We start from the raw sequence: 13,585 nt of genomic DNA on the forward strand, positions 1-13,585 counted from the left end.
TTGGAGCACACTTAACACAATCTGTAGATTACAATTCCAAGTTTAAATTTATTTTTTAAATCCCTTTGTTTAAATACAGCTATTCTAAGGTCATCAGTGGAATGTCCAGTGAGGTTAAAGTGTTAAAAGTCACAGGTTAAGAGTCAACATTAATTATTTCTCTTCTAATCATTTTAATAGAAACATCTATTTAACCTCGTTATCCCAAAGTCCACATGGCCTGTTTTGCCACAAGTCTTTGCTGCCCTTCTTCAGCTGCCAAAACAACCTATTTTCCACCTTACAGTTCTATAGTGCTGCTAGCAATTGTCAAGAAAAAAATACCCATCTTATTGAAAATGCAGGGGAAATATTAATGTAAAATTGCTCATCTGTCATACCAGAGCCAGCAGAATCCACTAGTTCAGTCCAGCTTGATCAGTGTGTGAAGAATACCAGGTTAATGTCCCGGAAAAAGGAGTCCTTTATCAGTAAAATATGTAAGGTACTGGCTACAGAAGTGGACATTTTCTTACCTCCACTGCTGGCAATGTGCTTCAGTCCCTACATGGAGGGCTCTTTGTATCGATGAAAGGATGATTCATTGCCATGCTGATTAATTATTTGTCTTGTCAGTTGCTAACAGACTCCTATTGTGAAATAAACACCTGTTCTCTAAATAGCAAGATTGTGTTGAAATAATTTTTTATATAAACCATTAAACCAATCAATTATTAGTATTCATTAGAGCTGGTTTTGAACTAACAGAAGACTCTGTCTCGTTTCTGATTCTTTATTCACCTAATCTCCTTGCATATGAAGTATTTACGTGAGGAAATTTGTCCTGTACTCTACAAAACTTCCATGTGCTGAAAGTTGTACTGACAAGCTCAGCTAAAATGGTATATGGTATAATACATGGCCATGAGTTGATATTTACTAAACCTCACATTCTGGATTAGGAAGCCGGAGATTATTTGGCACCATTTTGGAGACAAAAGTCTGCATTTTGATTGATACGTCTGGTTCCACGGATCCTTATTTACAACAAGTTACTCAAGAGCTTACCTCTCTCATCTGGGAACAGCTAAGAAAGAATGATGCCAGGTATGAACAGCTGTGATTAGAACCCTGCTGCGCTAGGCATTTTGCAAACACACAGTGTTGGATGACACCTACCCTAAAATGCTTAGAAACAAAACCAAAAATAATATAAAGGCTATGAGGAAGGATATATAGTTTTTTTGTAACCATATACATGTAACATGTATAGTTTGTTTGTATCAGTTTTTTAGGTGATGGAAAATCAGACAGAAGTTTAGGCCCCTGGCAGACATTAATATAAATGCATGAGTAGCATCTGAGCAATTTTGTGCCTGATACCAAGAACAGTGCACCCTGCTGTGCCAGACCTACATGGCAGGACACATGATTTTTGCGATCAGGGATAAAATTCCTTGGATTGCAATTGCCCAGTCCTATATACTGACCCTGCAGGCCAGCAATGACGGTTCATGCCAGCATGGGGGAGCTGGTTCCTCCACACCAGGCTGCACAGGCACACTTTTCAATGGGTTTGAGGACCCAGTACACCTTTCAATGGGACCTGGGGTTGCCCCCGGGTATTGGGTAGGGGCAGTCTGGTCTGGGACTCAGGGCTGCCTCCTTCCCAGTGCTGATGATCAGCAGAGAGAAGCCCCAGGTTCTAGCTCAGGTGACTGTATCCCATCCCCACAAACAGCCCCATCCTTGTGTCTCATTCCCACAATCAGCTGATTGTCAGGATGGGACCCAGGGTAGCCCTGGATCTTGCCACATGTTCAAATTAAAGCATGAAACAAACCAGCCACAAGGATGTTCTACATTAAACAACTTCAAACATTAAATGTGGAACATCTTTATGCCATCTCTATGGTTTTCTCTTTTGTGCCATAAATTGGCTGAATATACCATGTTACAATTTAGGGCACAGCAAACACATTTAACTGCACTATAAATGCAGCGTCAGCCACGGCCCTAGGTTTCTTATCCAAGAACATACAGTGAATCTCAGCAAAGGCATAAGACACATTTACATTACAGTAAGTAAGGAGCAGGCACAGAATAAATAGCCCTTCACCACTGTAACTAATCTGAATCTGATGTAGAATTGCTGTTATAAAAATTAGGGGTAAAACTGTTGGTGCAAGTTACACTAGTATATGTGTCATATCCAAAGCAATCTGGGGCACCTGGGGTACAGGCTGTTACCTCCTTTCCCACTGTCTAGTGACCAAGTACTGCAATAAGAACTACTATTAATAGCTACTCTCAGATAGCAGCCCACCTGTTTGCCCCAGATTGCTGTAATGTGCATTGTTACAGAAAACTGATGTAAATTATATTGGTGTAAATGTATTGTCCAATCCCTTTGTATTAAGTTGAAAACTTGCATTGAATATTGTCCTTTTTAACAGAATGAAATCTGTCTTCTCAGATTTAACCTGCTGAGATTTGCAGAAAATACAGAGGCTTGGCAGGAGTGCCTTGTAGAGGCAACAGATGAAACTTGTCATGATGCTGTCCAGTGGGTGTCCAAATTTCAAGCTTATGGTAATACATGTATCCTTAAGGCCTTACAGGTTAGTTAATTGTGTACCAGATTGCATTAGTAAAAATCACTATCCTATATAATCAGTGGTACTCCCAGGGCATTATTTGGCCAAGTGTAATTTCTGAACAAAACTCCTATATCTATGTAAAATAGGACAAATCTAGGATTAAGTCACAATATTTGGATCTAGTCTTTATTCCAGAAGTGTTTGTGCCCATCATCAGTACTTGGTTTAATAGAAAAGTGAAATATTTCATGCTTTTGAATTAACTTAATTCCTTCCCATTCCATTTGTATACATTCAAACAACATTGGTAAGTGGCAGGCAAGGTTCTTTGAGTAGATGTGATATCTTTTATTAGACCAACTGAGTAGTTGGAAAAAAATTCTCAGCAAGCTTTCAGGTGCAATTGCCCTTCTCCAGGTATAGGAAGTATCTGCTATTCTGAGATTCCAAGGAATGAGAGAAGCTAAAAGTATGGCAGGATGTCAGTGAGAATGTAAATAGGTAGAAATTAGGGAAACAAGAGGTAAAGCAGGGAAGGGAGGCAGTGGGGGGCGGACAGCGGGGTGGGGGGTGGAAACAAAAGATGAGTAAGGGAGACTCTACAATGGTAGTAATTCAAGGTAGAAAAGAGACTGTCTGTGAAAACTGAAATAGCTGGAAATTACTATCACTGTAGAGCAGCATTCCCTCTAAGCTGTGCGGCATGTGCAGCCACACAGGCGCACCTGGCAGTACAGCATGAGTGCTCCCTTACTCGCCTGTGGCTTTTTCCCCCCCTCCCATTCCTGCTTTACCTTTTGTTTTCCCAATTTCTACCTCTTTACATTCTCACTGACATCCTACCACACTTTTAGCTTCTCTTTCCTTGGAGTCTCAGAACAGCAGAGACTCCTTATGTATGAAGAAGGGCGATTGCCCCTGAAAGTTTGCTAAGAACTTTTTTCCAACTACTCAGTTGGTCTAAAAAGATATCACATCTACCCAAAGAACCTTGCCTGCCTATGTCCTTAGATGAACGAAGTTACAACCAAAAACCTGTTGGCAGGAGGGTAACTTACCAGAGGCAGGAGGGTAACTTACTAGAAACTAATTCCTCCAAATGGAAGCCCATATATTCACAACTGTGAATATGCATGCAGGGTAAGGGCCAAGCAGGTTCTTCCAGAGAAGGTGCCATATTCTTGCTTCCCTGCAGACCCAAACAGTAGGACCTGAAGCCATAAAATGTGCCTCTGTCAGAGCCCTTTCAATGCCTTTTTCCACACGCATGCTTACTGTTTCCATTTGAAGACTTTAAGTAAGTGGGAAGTATGTATCAGTATAGACAATCCCTTGAACTGTACATTTTAGTTTCCTTTCTGGAATTATCATTGCAGTTCCCCACTTGTGAGAGATTATCTAGGACTGATGAATTAAAATTAGTGGATCAAAAAGGAGTCACCTAAAGACTACAGAATTTAGACCTTGTATTATATCCAGAAAACAAATCAGGTAGTGACTTCTAACTGAAGGAGTGACTCCTAACTCCAAATAATTTTGTATTATCATGTCTAGCTTTCTGGTAACCCATGAATGCTGGAATGGTTCAAGTGGAAGGTGACATTGCTCCTTTCAAATTTGTATCTTTTAAGGAAAATTTGCACACTTCAGCTTTTTTAATGTGGTCCCAGTACAAAAATTTTTCGGTGTAGAAGAGCCCATGTGAATTGGAACAGCTGCCATGTTCAAATGGGCATGTTCTTTTGAACTCAGCATGACCTAGAAGCCCAGCTGAAGTCATCTACCCCCTAAAGCAGCCCAACAGGCGTGCTTACATAATCTAATTCAAGGAAGCAACCTCTGAGGATAGAGGCATAAATATAAGGAGCAAGAGGTGCCATTGCTGGTGACACCAAATGGCCTGAGGCCTCATTCACACAGCATGCTCTTCATGACCAGACACCTCCCACAAAAAGGGATCTCCACATATGGGGCACCACCTCCAGGATTTGCCCCACTTCTTTCTAAGTGCATTATGGACTGAAGGTTATCTTTGCCCTGAATTCCTTGCCTTATGTAAGTGGTGCTCAACCTTTCAACCCCACAAGTGGGATGAGTGGCCTGGGGCCAATCCTGTGTGGGAGTCAGTTCCTGCACACCTGGATCAGGCCCTGTGCCACTCTGCCCCCCACCTGCCTGGATCAGGCCCCACATGCCCAGAACAGGCCCCATGCTGCTACGTGCTGCCTCATCTCCACATTCTGAATCAGGCCCCAAGCTGCCCCAGACCTATATGCCTGGATGGGCCCCATGCTGCCCCAGCCCTGCATACCCTGATTGGGCCCCATGCCAAAGCATGGCACCTGCTTGTGCTGCAGCCCTTCCTGATCTGGTTCCCACCATGCTTCTCTGAGAAACAGGCATGTGGGACAGTTCTACCTGCCATGCTGCCCTCTGTTTCAGGAGACACCCTGCAGGGCAAGGCCAGGAAGGGCTGCAGCATGAGCTGGCTCTTCTGCCTGCTTTAGATTTATTGAAGAACCCTAATGATGGAAGAGAGCAACCCTTCCCAGTCTGCCTGTGTATGCGATGCAGGAGCAGCACCTGTACAGAGCAACAGTGATCTTAACCAGGGGTGCTGCCACATTCAAAAAAGTTGCTGGGTCTAAAAAGGTTGAGAACCACTGATCTAAACAAGAGTTAAGCTATACTTTCTCATGTAGTATTGACATTTTCCTGTACTTTAAATGCCATGCGACATAAGTATAGCTGCTATAAGTATAACATGATTTGAGCAGCATTTTTACTCTCAGTGGGCACATCTATGTGAGAAGTTTACTATGAAGTAGACTAATTAGCCCCACAGTAAACATCACTTGTCTACACTGCACCCCGTATTAGGCTGGAGTAAACTAAATAACTCCACAACAGGGTAGTACTTGTAAATACAAGTAGTATCTGCTGGGGAGTTTTTTACTTCACAGCAGCACATGTGTAGATGCTGCTCTCATTGCCTGGGGTACAAGGGTGCTTCAGTGTGGGGGCTTCCCTAGCCAGCCCCTTCGCAGCACATTGAGGAGGGGGAAGCAGCCCTGGGCTGGCAGGCTGACCCCCAGGGCCCTCTGCCAGCTGGGGCTGCTCTGACCCAGGTCTGCATGAGGCAGTCCCAGGCGCACATTCAATGGTGTGCCCAGGAGCAATAAACTCCAGAGAAATAAGTTACAAAGTTTATTGCTTCAAATTAATTGCATGTGTAGATGCACCCAGTTATGATGTTTTCAAAGTGTCTTAAATATCTTGGTGTTTTAAGTTCATTTCTTGCTTTTCAGAAAGCTTTCAGTTTTCAAGATGTAGAAGCACTGTATGTTCTGACTGATGGCAAACCAGATACCAGTTGCAGTCTCGTTCTAAAAGAGATCGAAAAGCTTAGGAAGAAACAAACTATCAAAATCCACACAATTTCTTTTAATTGTGCAGACAGGTATGTTTAACTTTTGAGAAAAGTATAAAATTACTAATCAAGGTATAATTTAGTCCCATTTTCCTTTTTCTGAAATTCTCTAAATGTAGCATTCTTATTGTGGTGATTTACAAGGCAAAATTCACCTTAATTTACAGATTCAGATAATTGGTTGTATATGTGAATAAAGCAAGTCTGATTTATACTACAGATTACCAACAGGACACAGATTTCATTTTAATATCAGTTTTCTGATGCTTGCTTTAAGACTGAATCTATATCCTATCTTGTGTTGTTAGAAACTTTCCTTAATTGTAGGGACTTTTAGGTTAAGCTCTTTAATTTGAGTAAGTTGTCATAGTTCAGTGGAAGTATACCACATTTTCTCACATACCCTCAAATAAGACATGTACCTTGTTTCTGGAATGCACCCACTACGTTGCTACATCTCCCCCATACCCTTGTAGGATAACACTTGCCAGAAATTAGCGCCAGTTGGAGGGCAGCTGTATTTATGCCAGTCTGTGCTTCCCCCTGCTTCCTGGCTTGGATAGAGAAGCTGACAGCCGTCTTGTAGCACAGCGTCTTTGTCCCTCTATGCCTCCATTTTGTGAAGTTTTGGTGAAGAAAATTAGTTTCCCTGCTGGAGAGGGCTGATTTCTTGGGGGGAAATGTGTACGGTATATGAGTAAATATGGTAGTTTACATCTGAAGATGCTGCCAAGGGATATAGACTTGTGAAATAACTTACAACTGCCAACAAGTTATTTGGCAGACCTGTAATTCTTTTCAGTACATAAAAACAATGCTACTTTTCCTTCCAAGTCTGGATTCCAATCTTTATTTTACCTCTGTTGTTATGTTGTTACCTAGTTAGTTGTTATGTTGTTTTAGCTCTATTGTTATGTTGTTACCTTGAGCCGTAATCAGAAGAAACCAGCTGTTGGAGGCTGTGATGAATAATTATAATTATTTATCCCCTATAGCTGAAGAAGATTCTAGAAATGACATAGGTATTTATAATCATACTTGTCAAATTGCATGCCTGGAAATACATGGGTCCCTAAAATTTAAGCTCTACTGATGTTTCTCTAGTGACTATTATAGGTAACCAACTACTTTACTGTTAACAGGGGAGCTAATGAATTTCTGAAGAAACTAGCCTCGCACACAGGCGGTCGCTACCATCGTTGCATTGGAGATGTGGATGGGCAGTTAGCAGCACACCGGATGTTGACAGAAGGGTTTGATGATGAAGATGTATGTTCCACAATTTCTATTGTGTTGCTCCTTGCAATGTATGTTCTCTACCATCATTAAAATACCTCCTTTTAAAAAGGAGGTTATTTTAATCACTTGGAGGGGGAGCGCAGGGAATATATTTGGGATCCAAAGAAGAAAAAAATTAGTCTGGCTATTCCGCATCTCCTGGCTACACTGGTGAGGTGAATGAAACCAGGAAAGGAACATAAAGTTGTAACAAAATGTGGAAATGGGTTTTGGACCTGAGATCTGGATATGAGTAGACCTCAGGTTTACCAGGTATAGTTATTCTCTGCCACCACCATCTATTTGTTTCGTCTGTTTTATGCCCCTTTACTGTCAGGTGCCTGGGGCAGAGATTATCATTACAGTATACATGCGCAGTATTTGGCCCACTGGGCCCTGGTTTGATTTGCAGCCTATATGTACTACTGCAAAAGAAAAGAGCCATCTCAAGCAGAATTTACAGTTGAATGTGTTCTCTCTCTGCATAAACACGGGATCTCATCTGTCTGCAATAACCATGGGGAAGTTCAGCTTTTTGATCCAATTATTTATTTTCTGTCTAAAATAGTAAGCAATAGCTGCAGAATAAAGTTACAATATTTTAATTTGTTTTTTAGGATCCAGTATTTCCTTTCTTTGAAGGAGATGATTTAAAGAAACTTGCTCAAGAAGTAGCAAAAGCCAGAAGTTTTTTAATACAGGCAAAATCCTTTAGGTGCGTGAGTATCAAGGCCACAAAAAGGGTTCTTAGAATTATTAGATTTTCCCTACATTTGACTTTTCAACTCATAATCCTGTTATAGGGAGAGAAGGGACATCCCTACAGGCTGCTTCCATTAAGCCAGGACTGTCCAAAGGCAACCCACAAGTCACATCCTGCCCCTTAACAATTAACCTCAGCCTCTGGGGCTCCAGGTTCAGGCACCACTACCCCTACTGCTCACCTGCTGCTGCCCCCCAGGTCTCCAGACTCTTCCTCCCTCCTTCTTTCTCTCCTTCTTACTCTGCCTGAGTTTATCTTGTGAATTATGTTTGCAAAACTAAAAGTTAATGCATGGCACTCCATAGATGCATTTACATGAGACATTTACTGCACAGTTGACTAATTAACTGTGCAGTAAATTAGGGTGCACAAAACTAATAAACTCCGCAGCAGGATAGTACTTGTAAGTACAAGTACTATTCTGCTGCAAGTTTTTTCCTGTGCTGCAGTACATGTGTAGATGCTGACCAGCTGGCTGGGGTGTGAGGGTGCTTCAGTGCCAGGGCTGCCTGCCACGCAGCCCCTCTGCAGCACATTGAGCTCAGCTTGAGTAGTCCCTGGCTGGCACGCTGACCCCTGGTGCCCCCTGACAGCCAGGGCTGCTCCAGCTGGGAGCCACGTACCATACATGAGTAAACTCTGGAGCTAATTCTCCAGTTATATGCTGCTGGGTGCATGTTCAAATGGGGTGCACCCAGGAGGAAAAAAAACTCTGGAGCAATAAATTCCAGAGTTTATTCATGGGCACTAATTGCATGTGTAGACCCTCCACATGGCACCTTGAAAGGATCTCAAGGCACCGCAGGGTACTGTGGCACCCTCATTCAGAATCGTTGTTCAATGATCTGTAGGCAACATGATCTTTCACAATGTTATTACATAAAGCCTTGTAGTACTCTAAGAAATACTCAGTTCTTTACATTCAAGTCTAGTGCAAACCAATTAAAAATAAGGAAAATTGAACTGCACTAATCCTTATCCGTCTATGATGTTATCCTTCCCAATAGCCAATCTGTAATCAGGTGCTGACAAACATGCATGGTAAAGACTTTAAGATGTGTAGCAGGGCCAGCACTGATGTCACGCAAGGACATGGTTATCTGAGAGAAAATTTTAGCTAACTGTGTTCCTTCCTTTCAGAAAAGCTGCTTTAACAATTTTATGCTCTCTCTTTTTCTATCCAATAGATTGCTATTAGAAAAATGGAAATTAGATCAAAAGGATAAGTCCCTTTAAGAAAAAGTACTGAGGTAAGCAGTCAGTAAATATTAGGCATTGATTGTAATGTGGTATTTCAAGTAAGATTGCAATATTTTCAACTTTAGAAAGACTCATTGCTTAATGCAGATATTAATTGCAGCTGCTGTAGTGTTTCACTCAGCTAACTTAATAGCAGCAGACAATAAACATAATTAGGAAATAGAGATGTAACGATGTGGCCAGGCACCAGGGGCAGCTGCCATACAGAGGCAGCAGTGACTTCTCATTGCCACTGTGTGGCTGGCGCAGTTGTGTTGCTGCTGTGGCACCTGTTTTTTTTCCACCATACCCCACCCTCCAAGTTGGTGCCTAGGGTGCCCTCACTTGCCCTTCTGCCTCCAGTCGCTATGTTTACCAAGGCCAAGAGCCCCAGATTCTGTATCAAGTCATTCCTCCTGTGCCTCCCAAATGCTGGTGGCTTGTCAGTAGCGTGGCAGGTCAGAGAGGTCTGATCTGGCCCACAGGTTATATGTTTGACACCCCTCATCTAAGTCTAGAACAGGGATCGGCAACCTCTGGCACACATGCTGAGTGTGGCACGCAAGGACATTTTGCTCGGCACACCACGGCCAGCCCCAGCTCCGGGTAGCTGCTGCCTGCTTGCAGTGTCCCAGCTGCCTGCTGGGAGCAGCTTGGGATCCCAGCTGGTAGCAGCTCCACAGAGCTGGGCTGGCTGCAGCCAGGAGGCTCCAAAACAGCTGCACCAGGCTCCGGCATCAGGCCCACACTGATGTGTGCAGGCGCGCCTCGGAGCGGGCGGTGGAGGAGAGGCCTGAGGCAGCACAGCCCCGGTCTCTCGCCTACTCCTGGCATGGAGGTGATGAGCCCAGCGCAGCTATTTAGCCAACCTGGGCTATGGGCAGCTGAAGGAAGCAGCGGGCTGGCTACAAATAGTTGCATCAGGCTCATCACCTCTGTGCTAGGAGCAGGGGAGAGACTGGGGCTGCACTGCCTCAGCCTCCGCCCTCACTGCCCACTCCAAGGCTCGCCAGTATGGAGCTGACGCCAGAGCCTGGCACAGCTGTTTGGAGCCTCCCAGCTGTAGTTGACCCCAGATCTGGGGAGCTGCTGCCAGTTGGGATCCCAGGGTGCTCCCAGCAGGCAGCTGGGATGCTGCAAGCCCTGCTGGGAGCAGCCTGGGCTCCAGCAGCTACCCAGAGCTGGGGTAGCTGCTGGCAGCCACAGAGCCCGGGCTGTGGGGCAGGGGCAGTAGGGCTGGGGGGCAAGGGGCAGCAGGGCTTGGGGCAGGGGGACAAGCAGGGCATCCTGCCATGTACCCCTTGCCCTCATTTTGTTTTTCTGGCATGCCGGCACTCAGGCACCTTCCAAGGTAGGCATTGTGGTGTTTTTCAGCACTCTGGCCAAAAAACATTGCCTACCTCTGGTCTAGAAGATCTCTTGGGCTAGCATGCTTAAGACATGCCAGCTAACGGCACACAAAGGAGTCACATGGACTGAACTAGCATTCAGTTTCCCAGTCTCACTGAACTAACCAGACTAGTTTTAGATGAGCAAACCACAAAGCTTGAATAGAAAAAGAGCAAAGAACTTGGGGGAGTCAGAGAGGTAGGTAGTAAGTTACAAAGGCAGTTACTGAGAAGCTGTTTTGGGGAAAGAGAGATGCCAGTCAAAATGTCTGCAGAAATTAGGCCTATCTAGTCTTTCATTAGAGAATGCTAAGTTTTCAGTATACGACGATGTGTGTAGACTGGTTTGGTATTTTCTCTCTTATGCTTTGTTCCTGTTGGTGAACTTAAACCCTAGGCTTCTTTAAGTTGTTTGGTCCCTATATTAATCTCTAGTTACACACTCCCAAAGGGAAGAACTGCAGATGCCATACACAGTTGGATCTGCTGTGTGAAAACTTTAGCTCAAGGGCCAATCTAAAAATGGGAAATTGCACCCCATAAGGCCTTATTAGGAAGAGTGCTGTCAGAGAGACAAAAGAGGAGAGAGCGTTAGCTCTGTAACTGTAACAGGGGCCCCAGTGTCAACTTACAGGTACAGAGGAACAAAAGGTAACAATTAACTCAGCCTCTGCTCCTTGGAGAATACATTGTATAGCTCCTAATGCACAGGACGTGCTCCTGTTTGTGCACCTTATAAGGTGAGCAGCACGAGTCTTTTTGGGGAAGGAGGCATAAAAATCCAAATAATTAAATAGACCATTTAAATTAAACCTAGTAGCCATTTTCTATCCCTTTAAAACTAAATGAGAGAAAGTTCTGACATTCAATTTGACAATAAATTGTTAATATAATTAAGCTGCCATAATAAAATCCTTCAGTTAGGAAATTCTAAGAGTGTAATCACATGATTATATGCTGTTTTTCAAATATAATTGTGTCTAAGAAATTCTCTGGAGTGTCTGCACTGACTATGTTTATGTGATTGACACTGGAAACTGAGTAACAAAAATAAAAGAGACTGAGAGGGTTGATAAGGATAGCATTACCATGCTCCTTCTCAGTAGTTGCCTGAGAGTGGCATCTCTTCGACTGGTAGGGGTTTGCCCTCAACCATTCCACAAGATTTGGGCTTGTAGATGGCTTGTACTGTTGACTTTTCCTAGTAGGCTCTGCAAACCCCAGGCAATGAATCCAGTGCAGAACACTCATGGCATGTCCCCATGAGTGGGAACATGCATTTCCCTGGGGACAAGCGGCTGTGGCACACCTTGTGCTGTTGCTACTTGTCCCCAATGAAAGTCTGTGCCACATGAGCTCTGGTGCATGACATGTTGCCCCAGGTGGAATAAGAGAGGCTGGGACCAGCAACTATGCTGGCCCCAGCAGCCTTACCAGGGGTCCTGGGGGCCTCCAGGAGCTGCAGCCACGCAAGCCTGCAGCAGGCAGCCTGGCCAGCAGCTGGAGTGTGGCTTCAGCCGGCCAGGCTCTGGTTTCAGGCCACACGCGCTGCTGCCATGTGAGCTGCTCCACTTTCTTTAGGCATGGTTTATTTGACCCCAGGATCTTCCAGGGTCAAAAACACCCCTTGTGCTGCAAAGTAGCAGCATGGGGAATGTTGTGCATGCAAGCATGTGTAGTGTGTGGCCCTGCAGATGGGTCTGCAGCACCACATACTGCACGTCTGCTCTCGCCTGTACGTGCCCTCAGAGTTGAAACTTCAGAGGAAGGTAACTGTAACAAAGGTCTTGGAGCATTAAGTGAATTTGAATTGTCAATAGTTACAAGGGGACACAGCTCTGTTTCTGATGTTTCAGAAAAATTCTCTTGTGCTGTATTTGCAATAATGAGACATGCTTCAGCTAATTGGCATTGTATGGGAAACCTGTCATTTTTTTTTTTTAACATTTGTTTTAATAGTTTTCAGTTGCTGCTGGTAAAGGAAACAACCAAAAATCTTCCTAACATTTTTGTATAATCATGTCAAGAAGCAAGCGTTGTACAGAAAACAAACCCTGATTGTTTGAACAATCTAGTTGAAAACAAACCTTAATTCCTCCCCTGATGCCAGCACAAACAGGAAAAATAGAGATGTCAGAAATCATCAGACACAGACAAGCAATATTCGATAAAGTCCAGCTGAATTCACTAGAGGTCTCTTCGGTTCATATTAAATGCATTTTACTTCAGTGGTGTCTTTGTCTAAGCTCCTAAGGCAGCAATAAGAGATTGCATATGTGCTCACATGAGCCTTGTTAGGCAGACTAATTCAAACAAACTGCCAGAGACATGCATGTTTTTCCAACCAATTCATAAAATATGCATTTCTTGCAAGCAAGCCTGGGCACTCTGGATGAAATCCTGACCCTGCTGAAGTTCATGAAAATTAGCCATTGCTTTAGATGCATTAGGATTTTATCCCAGATTAAAAGAATTAATACTTGGCAGAAATAAACCTGAACTAAAAAGTTAAAATGGTGATCTGAAAAACCCTGGTGTGTTTAAGCCATCTCTAATGTCAACTTCATGTTCATGCTAACAGGAATTATGGAGCAGAGCCATCACTTTTACTAAGTAACAACTAGTAGAAATCAGTGGGTTTGTTTGTTAGATGCCCTTTTTTCCCCTCCCCTTTTTTTCTTTCTCTCAGTAAAATTTATTTGAGATCTTAAGTTATTTTTTTGTTGTGTGAATTATTTGCAGTGCTGTCCATATAGCAAATAACTTCAAGTATAATACATGCTCAGACACGCAAGTCTGTGGATTTTTATTTGGATTAACTGGTTTAATTTTTGCTCGTTTTTTTGCAATAGAAAAGACCTAAACAAGCTTCCTACTGGCAGAACAGAATAAATGTCTCCAATTAGTC

The 13,585-nt window shown here is 43.5% G+C and overlaps 1 protein-coding gene across 6 annotated transcripts in view; it reads left to right on the forward strand.

Moving 5' to 3' along the window:
• VWA3A (von Willebrand factor A domain containing 3A) overlaps positions 1-13,585 on the forward strand; it is a 76,667-nt gene that overhangs the window by 47,076 nt on the left and 16,006 nt on the right. For 4 of the 6 annotated variants that reach the window (XM_014610682.3, XM_019494773.2, XM_059716826.1 and 1 more), the window contains 7 exons: positions 942-1,086; positions 2,456-2,600; positions 5,888-6,039; positions 7,152-7,278; positions 7,905-8,002; positions 9,238-9,300; positions 12,637-13,392. In XM_014610682.3, coding sequence (XP_014466168.1) covers positions 942-1,086; positions 2,456-2,600; positions 5,888-6,039; positions 7,152-7,278; positions 7,905-8,002; positions 9,238-9,286 — 716 coding nt within the window. In that variant the 3' untranslated portion in view covers positions 9,287-9,300; positions 12,637-13,392. Of the gene's footprint in view, positions 1-941; positions 1,087-2,455; positions 2,601-5,887; positions 6,040-7,151; positions 7,279-7,904; positions 8,003-9,237; positions 9,301-12,636; positions 13,393-13,585 lie in introns of those variants that run through there. The other 2 variants (XM_019494772.2, XM_059716825.1) reach the window with 1 other exon arrangement.

Source organism: Alligator mississippiensis, chromosome 13 (genome assembly GCF_030867095.1).
Source record: "Alligator mississippiensis isolate rAllMis1 chromosome 13, rAllMis1, whole genome shotgun sequence".
NCBI classification, from domain to species: Eukaryota; Metazoa; Chordata; order Crocodylia; family Alligatoridae; genus Alligator; species Alligator mississippiensis.